General features: G+C 36.9%; 2 protein-coding genes across 2 annotated transcripts in view; one reads left to right on the top strand and one right to left on the bottom strand.

Annotated features, from left to right (window-relative positions):
* Positions 1–2,804: 2,804 nt before the first annotated feature.
* On the top strand, positions 2,805–5,481 carry LOC144478305 (uncharacterized). Its single transcript, XM_078196073.1, has 3 exons — positions 2,805–3,145; positions 3,661–4,221; positions 4,914–5,481. Exons 1-3 carry the CDS (start codon positions 2,805–2,807, stop codon positions 5,479–5,481), a joined length of 1,470 nt encoding a protein of 489 aa, XP_078052199.1.
* Positions 5,482–6,757: 1,276 nt separating this feature from the next.
* LOC144478264 (uncharacterized) overlaps positions 6,758–12,126 on the bottom strand; it is a 96,774-nt gene continuing 91,405 nt past the window's right edge. Inside the window, exons 5-12 of the mRNA XM_078196030.1 lie at positions 10,164–10,268; positions 9,807–9,993; positions 9,178–9,527; positions 8,310–8,478; positions 8,168–8,239; positions 7,388–7,537; positions 7,121–7,285; positions 6,758–6,865 (exon numbers count right to left, since the gene is read on the bottom strand). Coding sequence (XP_078052156.1) covers positions 6,758–6,865; positions 7,121–7,285; positions 7,388–7,537; positions 8,168–8,239; positions 8,310–8,478; positions 9,178–9,527; positions 9,807–9,993; positions 10,164–10,268 — 1,306 coding nt within the window. The remainder of the gene's footprint in view (positions 6,866–7,120; positions 7,286–7,387; positions 7,538–8,167; positions 8,240–8,309; positions 8,479–9,177; positions 9,528–9,806; positions 9,994–10,163; positions 10,269–12,126) is intronic.

The following is a 12,126-nucleotide window of genomic DNA, read 5'->3' as shown; positions in this document are numbered from 1 at the left end:
GGATCTTGATCTATATATTTCGATTTGTTAAAATTAATAAAGAAAGAAATTTGCGCTTGTTTTTAACACAATTTTTATTTTGTATAAACATGAGTAGTTTAGTCATCGTTCTAGGAGTGTATTTCTCAGTTGTAATGATTCATTTTTGGCTTTGTTTCTTAAAATGTTGGATTTTGTGAGATGTTCTATGGTGGTAGTTTGCTAAGTAATATAGCAATCCATATGTTAATCTCTATAGTGTGTCCACCTGATAATCATCATAATTGTAATTAAGATGAAGTTATAGCACAGACGCCATTTTTCTGACCGAAGAAGTATAGACGCTGAGTAATACTTATAAACAATTGAGACATTCTGTTTAATACTGTCAATGATTCTTATGAGGAGAAATTCTTTTCTAATAGATTTCTAATAGATTTACAAATATTAAGTAATACTTAAGAATTATTATAATATCTTTGCAGCATCATGTTTCTCTTACAAGCGTCCTAAGTACATCAAAACGGCGGCGTAATTAAAATATTTGCCAATAAAAGAAATTTATTTCGGCTACTTCTAATGATCATCTCCGAGCCAATTTATTATTCAATCGTAGATAATTTATAACATATATAGTTAAATTCAATCAATTTTCAATACAATTTTCGTCTTCTTTAAAACCTGTTTAAATATTTTATCGATTGAACTAGTCTTTATTTAAATCCGGTTCCGATAAATTAGGCCATAAAAATCTACATGTGCACAGGCACTCGAACAATTTCTGAATCACTTGCCAGGATCAAAGTTGAACAATTACCTTTTTTGCTCAAGAAAATAAGATAGTCCTCTATTTTTAAAATCAAAGAAACTGGTTTCAACTCAGCAACGAATCATTGAGTCATCAGCACCGATTCCGTCGGTTCTTACGAAAGTTTACTTCTCTCTCTCTCTCGCTCTCTCTCTCTCTCTCTCTCTCTCTCTCTCTCTCTCTTATATTGTCCAATTATGTCACCGAAATTCTAATCCTTGAACAGCGTTTACCGAAATATAATTACGAATTAAAACGGTTCGCCGGTTAACTGTAAAATGGTGACCATAATCGCGCGATCCTGATGCTATAACGGAGAAGATCCTGTTGCCGATTTGTTCCGCTAACACGTCCTATCCTCTCCTTCCGTGTTTCTTCCGACGTGTACAATGTCCGGAGATCTGTCGCCCTCGCAATTGTTCCACAAGGATAACAACTCGCGCGAAGCCGCCTTGAACGGATCTCATTCGATACGGTCCATTGGCTTGCAGAATGATCGACGATCGAAAATCGAAATCATTTAACTGTCCTACCATTTAACTGTTTCATGATTACCATTTTACTATTTTGTCATTCAATCATTTTAACATTTTGCCACTTAATCATTCTACAATTTTATCATTTGAAAAACTCGATTCCTTAAACTGTGCTAGTACAGCATCATTTTGTTTAACGTTTATCTTTTTAGTTTGTCTCATGGCTGATCAAAATGTCTATAGAATATTAAAATGTAGCATCCAATCTTCAAAGAATCTTAAGATACAGAGTATTTTGTATTTGCACTGTGTAGTTTGTTTAAGTGTGCTCATAAATTAACTAAGGAAGTCAAGAATGGAAAAGTAAAACACGTAAATGTTACACATCTTAAAAGTGTGTGTTGGAAACTTACGATAAAAATCACTGTTACGTTTGTTGCACAAAAACAGACTTTCCTGCGAATTAGCATAGAGAAGAATAGATGCTGCACTGTTTCTATTAATAGGAAGCAGCTTGCAGCGAGCCAGGGTTCGACATTTCGAGATGCCATTGTTATTCAAAATTTCGCAACCGGAATCAGTATCGACAGCCGAGCAGTGCATTGAACTTACACGCGTATCAACAAGTTGGTTTCTAGTTCGATCTCTCCCAGCGGAGGATGCCACCGTAAATGTAGTCGAGTGAACAATCGCCAGCGACCGGATCTACATGTTGTCCGGAACTCAGTATAATACCGCGGAAACGGCTGGCAAATTATATTTGTTATGGGGAATCGGACTGCACGCGGCAACCATAGGATGATCTCATCTGACCGCGCGTGGCTACCGGACGGAACGGTCATTAAACGTCTGTCGCCCCTCGTTCTTTTTCTCTTTTTCCATAATAATCTCTGCCTTCCTAGTTCGGGCGAAAGCTTCTAGCATTCGTCGACATAGTTTGATAACAATTTCTGCCGCTTCTAGCTTTTCGTTTGGTTTAGAAAGATGAATTACGTTTTCTTTGAAACAAGTATGCAATTTAAAAGTACGTGCATTGTAGAACTTATACGAATTTTTTGGATGCAAAATGTTGAGAAATGAGTGAGTAGCAATATGAAGTTAAACAGCTGTACAGAGACTGTTGATACGCGGGTTTGTCTAACTGATGAATGAAAAGCTTTTCTTCAATGATTGATCTGGATATTATTCATAGAAAAATTGTCATTTTGCACTAAACAATTGCTATTTCGTGAAAAACTCATTTCTTCGAGACTACATTGTTCATCTATTAAACAAAATTATACATTAATAGAATGTTCATCGATTCTGAATGTAATGGGAAGAAACTTCTAAAAGAGATGTTACAAAGGAATTTCCAAAGATTCTGCATTAAGAAAATTATTGTCAGCAGTACGCTAAATATACTTTCCCTAATAAAGTGCTCGTTTAAAAAAGAAACTTGTTGAGTTTCCTAGAGAAAATTTCTAAAAATCACTAATAATAAAGCATGAACAAATTTTAGAAATTGTCTAGGTACATTTTGTACGGCTTACAGGTAAACAATGCGGCTGCTCCTCCCCAAATTGTGCCCACTACTGTTTTTCCTGGCGGGGATCGTCGCATCAGGGATCGGCAAAGCGTGGCAGGTCCTGCCATACGCTACTTATGACTGGGCTCACCCATCCTGGCCACGATCAGCCTCCTCACCATTCGAAATTCGTACCGTGAGCGGCGTTGGACGTCTAGAGCAATTGGAAAATGCTCAAACGGATCTCAGACGCGATAAATCTGCATCTTTAGAGCCGAATAATTCTCCTACATCCTCTTTTCTCGGTAGCAAGCCCCAGGAGAGACTTGAACGGCTTCTGCTGGCTGCCGACGATGGACAGAGGAACAGAGATGGGTAAGATTTGAAACAAAAATGATTAAAGCACGACAAATGTGATCGATTAAAGACAGTCTTTCAAATAAAATCTATCGAACAAACTTGATCTTACAAAGTCAATTAAACAAACCTCCTCATACGAAGTATATCAATCGAACTTTATCATACAAAGTCTATCAAACAAATTGGATCAAGCAAGATCGATCAAATGAAGTATAGCAAATAAATCAGCAAGTCGATGTGGAGAAACTACAAACAAGTTCGATAAAACAAAATATGTGGCACAAACTTATCGAAACAAACTCGATAAAGCATGTAGCCTTATTGTATGTATAAAATATTTTTGCTTTGATTATAAAATAGTTGAAGTCTCGAAAAATGTTTCAGATACTGTATTATACAGTTTAAAATTGATTATTAAATAAAGCTGAGATGATGTATTCGAAGTTTTTGGTCAGAACGAACTCGTGCCAGTTTAAATCACATTAAATCAAAGTAGTTTTTGAAATTAATACTTCACCATTCTTGTCCAGAAACCGAGACGAACCAGACGATTCAGAAATCAACGAAAAGATTTTCCATACGGGGGTGATGATGACGGTGTTCCGGCCCGATGACGGCCTCGGAGGGGTTACTGCCAATACAGGGAACGATGTGTCGAGGGTCCGACGAGATGCTGACAATGAGACGAAGATGGAGCAGATCACTACCACGAATAACGTCCGAGAAGGACGCATGAGTTCTCCAGAGACTTGGTCCTCTCAGTCATTGTCGGTGGATTTTCCTCATCGAGGAAGCATGGATCAGATGATCCAACAGACAGAGGAGGACGAAGAGTCGCCTAATGGAAGGGGCTACCAGAACCGCCGGGCTGACTTCGTTACCAGTCATCATAGACGTAGTTACGATCATAGAGATATGCCTACGCACAGAGGGTACGATGACTATGATTACTATAGGAACTTGCCTAGAGATAGGGAATATGATCCTTTGGTTTATCGAAGGAGGTACAGTTACTATTATCCTGATCGCTACCGAATGGAAAGGAATTACTATATGCATGTCCCACAGGAGAACTCTTACTACTACGACAGGTAAGAATCATTCATCTATTTTATATCTCTTATTTATTAATTCGCAGCTGAAGTTTCCGTAATTTTCACAACGCCAAAAGATTTTCTTCCTTCGTGTTATAATCTAGTCATTTATTTCGGAGATTTTTATTTATTATTTAAAACACACTATACTAAACGTATAATACAAGTCTACGATATAATTACAAATTTAGTATAGGATTGAAGCTCCAAATTAAATTAGAAGAACAGTAGCATTTTTTTAAATTGAAGCAGTCTAATTGCAAGCGTAGTAAATGACGTTGATCATATCCACAAAACCATAATAATCCCTTATACAAGACTTCTCAAGGAAATAATCATATGATGGTAACTATTGATAGATACTTTTAAGGTGAGGATGTCGGAGAAAGTAGAAGAATATCTAATTGAGGATTGTACATATGCTCAAACACAGTATAGAAACCGAGTATAGGAATCAGGAACGAAGTATAGGGATCATGAATGAGGTATTTGAGGAAGAATGAAATATAGCAAGCAGGAATACAGTTAGAACGCAGGAATAAAATATAGGAATATTAAAAAGAACAATAAAGCAGACGCTAATAGCGACTGAAAGAGACTGTACTAAACTAGTGTGGCTGCAGTGTAGAAGAATGAATGGAGAAATAGATTTGACGTGCCACACTAAAACAGCCATCATACTTCATTAGGTACAGGGATGAGGACCTGGACCTCTACCGTGGTCCCAGACCAACTCCAAAACCAAAAAGGATCATCTATTATGCGACCTTGCCGGAGGTTGTCCGGAAACCAGTGGATCTCAGGAACTATCCTAGAGTATATGAGGGAACAAGGGCGCCGGTGGTATCCAGGGACAGATCCTACAAACGTATACCAGGAAACGTTGATCCAAGTGGATACCGTTTCAGACGACTCTACGACGCTTACGACTCTTATCTAAAAAGATCCAGCTTCGACAGACCCTACTCCTATCTCGATGAGGAAGCTAGACGAAAAATGGCACTCGAGAGTCTGAGGAACAATGAACCAATTGACCAGAATACTGACAGGAAGCTGGCTAATCAGGTGTCCATTAGGAATGATGGTAAACTGCCCTGGCCGGTGCAGATTGGAACTGAAGTCAGCGTTAAGGATGATGATAGGGTTCCTGGTAGGAAGATTTATGGAGATAGCAACGGTTATGAGAGATTCCAGAGTGCTCAGTTGCAGAAGGCACCTGACGCTACTGGCTCCAGCGAATTGCAGAGCGATAATTAAAAATTGAATAGTCGTTTAGTTGTGGTTGGATTGGATTGTGAATCGATTCAGATCGAGATTTATGACACTCTGGAGGGTTGCAGGACTTGGGTAGTTGATATACCGGGTCTCATGAGAAGTTTTTACAGTTTTGTTGTTTTAGAAAATTGACGTCCCTTGTAGTTGTTGAATTAGCGACGATTAGATTCGCTTAAAGCCTTGACGATTATTTCACTTCTTCCAAACATCTTAACCTTGAATGTTAATTAAAAGGGTAAGTTGAATAAATTTTTCTGTTAAGATTCTTTTTTATTCAACAATAGAGATGAAGAAATGATATTTGTAGAATCTAAGAAAATGATAATTATGAATTTTAAAGTAAGTAGGTTAGTCCGGCGATGGTAGATCGTATCTACGAGCTCAGCGAAAATCAATGTAAATTAAATAAATAATAAATAAACAATATAAATTTAGAGAACTCATATCAGATAATTAAAATTCAAGTTCAGCAAGGATTTCCAAGTCAATTCACTCTTCGATCCAACCAAAAGTAGTCAATTCCAAGGAAGCCTTTTTCTGATCATTGTTCACTTTGATACGCTGTCTTTTCTTTATTAATAATAGATTGCGAATCTTATGCATTTATAGTATTCTACTTACCTGTCTTGAAATTCTTGATTTTGATTGATCTTGATTTTCTTTCCATAGTCTGCGAAAAGGATTTCCGACAATTTAAAAAATATTCTGAAAAATGTTGAGTATGTAAAATTTAAGTAAATTTAGAACACAGACGTACGTATAACAGTGGATATTTTCATAATGGACCGCGGTTGAATTATTATAAGACGTTTGATAAAAGTTGATGTGCAACGTTTATTGTGATCTACGGATTTTCCGTCAACTTTCCTACACATGTATCGCTATTTATAACTCATGCGACTTACTTGTGGTACTTTAGTCCTATTTATCGACGATCGTTCTTCGAATTATACTTACTACTTCATAGGATCCTAATCACATTTTTAATACCAAATACACCATTTGAAAATGTTTGTCTACCATTCTCTCGATCAAACAACTAACCATGCGTTAGAATTTCAAATCATTTTCTTCACACGAGAAAAGTGATACAAATTATAACATAAATACGTTCAATACTGAACCATTAATCAAAATATTACATCAAAATATTACATTAATTAAAATATTACACTTGCTATGCAAGTGAACAATTTAGAAAAATATTTTCATTCAAATCACAAACATTAGATGAAGTGTCGTTCATAAATCCTCCTTTTCACATTTTCAGTTTCCTCGTTGCTTTTCTCAACAAAAACTTCGACAGATTTTCGGAAAAATTACTCTTCGCCAATATTCGGTTCAGTTCGAATATCCAGGTGTTAATCTAGGATCGAAATCAATTTTTTCTACATCCAACAATTTAAAATTCATAGTTTAAAATTTACCAAAATAAATCAATTAGTTATAGAAAATCAATTTTTCAAATTAATTTCTTAAAATATTTATGGAAAGATTACAAAATATTAAGAATCAACGTCATCTGATGTTATTGATCCGCGTATGGAGAACTTTTCACTTTGGAAATAATTAGAAAAATTGTATTCGGTGACAAATCAATTAATTTCCAGGAAGAACTTACAGAGTTAGGTGCCTTCCCATTGATGAATCCAGACAGTTCTTCCGGTGTCATGTTAAGAATATTGCATGCAGTTTCCTGAGCCTCTTTTTCGCTAGATTCATCGTCTTTTGGATTTCTATACTTATCATAGTTGCCTCTAAAGTCGTAAATCCTCTGCAAGAAGTCCTGGATCAGACAGGAATAATACAAAATAAAATTCACCTCTTCACAAATTTGAATTCATCTCCGAATTTCTAGAAACACATATTATATTATATTCGTTTATACTTTCATACTCTTCAAGTACTCCATATTCTGGCTCTTCATAGCTGATAATTTCAGTGTCATCGATTTAATAGTCTCCTCGTAATGAGCCTTTACGTTTGCAACTTCCTGCTGGACTACATCTTCAAATTTTTTACTATTTTGTGTTTCTGACTGGAAACGAGAGTAGATCATTCATTCTGTACTCTGTCTTTTATTACACCGTTTGTAGATTAGTTTTGATTTTTGAGAAAATTTATAATGTGTAACACTTGATTCGACCGAGGGTGGTTACGCTCAGGCTGTCTTCATTATTTCGGTGTGAGGTTCGACACGAAGACTTCGGTATAGCACGGTGGCACACGAGTTTTCGCACGCGGTCGACCGGAGGGATGGCCAGAGCCGCGACCGTGAGGGTCTCGACTGCTGCCCAAAGGTCTGGTGTGGATTCGCGTTCTCATCTGTCTCTACGCGTACAGCGACTCAGGTACCGATCGGTAAACCTCTCGGTTTCCTTGATCAGGGGCGTGTAACATCTGCTCGCAAGCTTTAACAAGACTTCGTCGTTTCTTAAAAAACGTCCGGTATTTATACCCAAAACCATCCTAAACCAGAATCAATGAGCGTATTTCGAGTTTCCGGGAAGCGACTTTATGACTCCTTTGATCTGAGGCCCTCCGTGCGCCTCGCTATACCGCGTGCTTCGTATCGACGCTCTCGTCGGTATTTACAATATGTTATAAGTATATGTTACAATAATTTTTTAAAAGACTTCACTAAATCTTTATTGTGTTCTATTTGTACCTTTTCTGAATCAATCTTCGATTTTTCGTTGCGAGAAAGCAACTTCTCCTTCTCGGTAATCAACACGGAAATCTGTAGAACGATTCAGATCAGTAAAAGAAAAGATCCGTGAATTATTTATTCAATTTCATTTATTAAATACCTTGGCTTTTAATTGCGAATTGTTCGATTTCACGGCTATAATCTCGTTCTCCAAGTTGCTGATTTTCGACAGTAGTTGATCTTTTTCCTTGTTCAAATCTGCCAACTGACTTTTGTAGCTGTTCAGCAAAAATCCTTTATTGGCATTCGCCGATTCCGATCGCAACAATCTAGATCAGAGATAAAAAAATTAGGGTGTACTAAAAATGTCTAATAATCCGGAAATGAGGTAGATCTGACATCATCTCAGGTAACTTTATCCTACAGAAAAATTTTCTCTTCTTGGGACATGCGGGTACCGAGAATCGGAAACGCGTGACCCTTCTTGAACTCGCGCCTATACGGCGAATTAAATATTCTATTATTGAACGAAAGGACCGTGTTCACCGCCGACGTTATCTAGCGTATGCTCTCAAGAAGGAAAGAAAAACGTCGGGAGAAAATCTCCGTACGTAACAAAGCAATCAAAGATCGCGAATACAGATGCTTTTCACGGAATAATTTCAATGTAATTTTCAACAAGCATATGAGTTACCGAGAACTACCAAAATCATTTTTTAAATTTTCATAATAGACTCAGATGAAAAAGTGAAGAAACAACAGTTTCTTAATATTTCTTTTCACTTCAAGTAATAGTAAAATTTGAATAAAAAGTATTCAATCATTGTACAGTGAACTGGCTCCTCTAACTTTTATAGAAAAATTCACGTCATTTAGACCCGCTTTAAAAAAATTATACCGCATTAAAAGTGTTAACTCAATTTCGCTGCCCACCGTATTTCTTTTCAAATAAATCAATAATAATAAGTAAAGATTGAATAACAAATAAAAAGTAATAAAACTAATAATAAATAACAATACATCCTCACTTGTTCCTCAATTGTGTGATCGTCATGAAGTCCTCGTCAGCCTTCTTCTTCAAGTTGACCAGTTCCCTGCTCCACTGCATGGACCGATAATGATTAGCGTTGACTCTTTCGTGACTCTCTTTGCCGACATTATGCTGCACCCATTCACGAGTGTCCTCTATCCTCTTACGAAGCTCCAGGTTCTCCGCGATCAGTTTGTTCAAGTTGATCTCGCTAGCGTCCATCTCCTGCTGTAGCTTCTCGAAGCATTTATGCATCGAATCGCATTTCTCCGCTTTTGTCTTCAGCGTTGCCCTAGTCTTCGCCAATTCTTGTCTCAGTTTGTTCGATCTCATCACTGCCATGCGCAACTGACAAAATTACTTTGACTTTTACTGCAGGAAGTCTTTTGATTATTGTTGGAAATCGGGAAAAAATATATACATATCTAATAATTATAAAAAAGAAATTGCTCTTCATGTCTGCTGTTCGATACGCGAGATTATTCGGCAAAGTTGCATTCAAATTCAAATTAATTCAAATTATGCATTCGAATGCATAAAGACTCGAATAATCGTTAGGAAAAATGTGAACGAAAGCATTGCGATAGAGGCTGTAATTAACTCGAACGATTCGATTTGTGCACTTACTTTCTTATGCAGTTTGCTGGAGAGACACCTCAGACGTTTGCTGCACTTCAATTGGTAACTGTTCCCTCTTTTATCAGCCATGCCGTGAGGGCCGAAATTCTCAAGGACGGACGTGCAAATTCGAACGATCCTTTCTTGCAGTATTTCGTTTTCTTTTCGAGCTTCTGCTTTCGCATGCTCCAGGTTTCTGCAATATGTTTTAGGCATACTTGTCAGTAAATTGTCGACGTATCGAATTTATCGTAAATTCATAAACTCGTCTTAAATTAACGATTCTTAATACGAATCGATGGAAATGTGTTTCCTGTTTCGACTACAAGCCGTTGACTAAGCCACAAATTCACCGGAAACAATCACTTTTTGTATTTTTCTTTGGCCATAGACTTCTTCTGCAGCGCCTCTTCGAGATCCATCTTCGTACGACTGAGTTTCTGCTCGAGTTGCGAAATAATCAACTCGTACCTGTTGATTACAATTGCCGATATACATGGTGTATTTTAATTTTCACTTGAGCATCTTAGATACCTTATTTATAATGTCTCTTTAAACCTATCATTCTCCTCTGACATTATTTTCCCATTTGTGTGGTTTTAAGGAAGAATGCCGCACGATACATATTTTCATTTCCGAGATATTGTAGCTTAAAGTTCTGAACAGTATCAATTGGTATTAGTAGGGCTGCAAGTTGTATATTTGGGGCGTTTTTCCTTATAGCCACAAATATAGTTATCGATAGACTGCAAATTTTATGGATTTAGGGAAAAATAAAACAGTTGCGATTTAATATGGCAATTCAAAGAATTTAAAAATGCCGATCTCTTATTCTTAATTCACAAAGTTTCCATTTTTTAGAATTACTGCAAATATTTTTACATGCTGTATGGAGAAACGCAATTTAGTTATCAACAAGCTGGTCCATGCAATCGATTCAATGTTTGATTTTATTGTCACTATAATCACAGAGGAATGTTAAAGGACAGATATAAATGATCCAAAAACTGCTACGTCTTTATAGTGTACCATACTTTTCTCATCTACTATCTTTCAATTACGCTTACATACAATTTACTAATCCTTTACGCTATCATTTTCTAAAATAACGACTGTACGCAATTTTATTGTATTTCAAAAATCGTAGAGAAGCTTATACATAAAATGTAAGAATGAGGTAAAATGCAGATATCTTATGTAAATGAAAATAACTTGGCAATCGAGTCGGAATAGATTCGTGCATAAAGGGTGGAATTTTGTAACTACTGACCGAGGATGCTACTGACAGTCTTGGTCGCGTACACCTTCGTGAAATTCTGAGATTCTAAAAACGATCGGGGAATTTCTCCACGGTGTTTGGCACACGATAAACGTCTACGATCATCGTATTACGAATTACGTTGTTGGAATTTGATCGGATACAATTTTATGAATACCATTTTATCATCGAGGCCAGGTTGGGAACGGCGTGCAATGTGCACGCGTCCGCGTCCGCGGAGAAATTCCACGAATCCGGCTATAATAATTTCGGCACGGGCTGCCACGAATTTTCACCGGACAGGCAGAAAAATCGGCAGGCTTTTTCGATTAAAACGAGAAATAAAAAGAGGAGCGGAAAATAAAAAGCGCATCGGATGTTTCCATCGGCCGCGCGAACAACTCACTCGGTCTCCTTGCTCGACGATGTTTCCCCCTTTGTCGGTCTCTCGCTGTGCTGATTCGATTCGAGGTCGATATTGCGTGCCGGAAAACAACGGGAAAAATATTTACGTTAACTGTGCTTTATTCTGCTGAACGGTATTTTTGGAAACCGTAGCGGCCCTTTGATTAAAGACGCTGGGCCAGCGGATTACGATTACTCGATGCGTTACGCCCGTTCTTCCGATTTACGAGAGTCTCTCTTTTTTACATGGTAAATTATACCCGCACTTTTTCAGACAGGCAGTACGATAAATGTGCCCATAATTATGAAAGTGGTCTAAGTCAAAATTTAAAAAAAATGAGTTTATCAGTTATTTTTCACCACATTATTTTAAACTAAATTTATTCGACGTAATTTTTACGATATCGTCAAAAATGAACCATTAGATGGTGGTTGTAATTTCAACATTATATGGACTTCATTTATTCTTAATTATGAAAGTGGTCTTAGTCAAAAATTTAAAGAATTTATATAAACATAACTTGAAAACAAAATCGTAACATTAAAGTAGCATTGACATGGATGAAAATTGCTCAGTCATCAAATAATAATATTGAAACAATAGACCACAAATTTTTCGTATCGGGTCATTCCTTTCTACCGAATGACCGTGATTTTGGGTTGATA

This window comes from Augochlora pura, chromosome 2 (assembly GCF_028453695.1).
Source record: "Augochlora pura isolate Apur16 chromosome 2, APUR_v2.2.1, whole genome shotgun sequence".
Classification (NCBI taxonomy): Eukaryota; Metazoa; Arthropoda; class Insecta; order Hymenoptera; family Halictidae; genus Augochlora; species Augochlora pura.
This window is presented reverse-complemented; position numbering and strand designations above follow the sequence as displayed.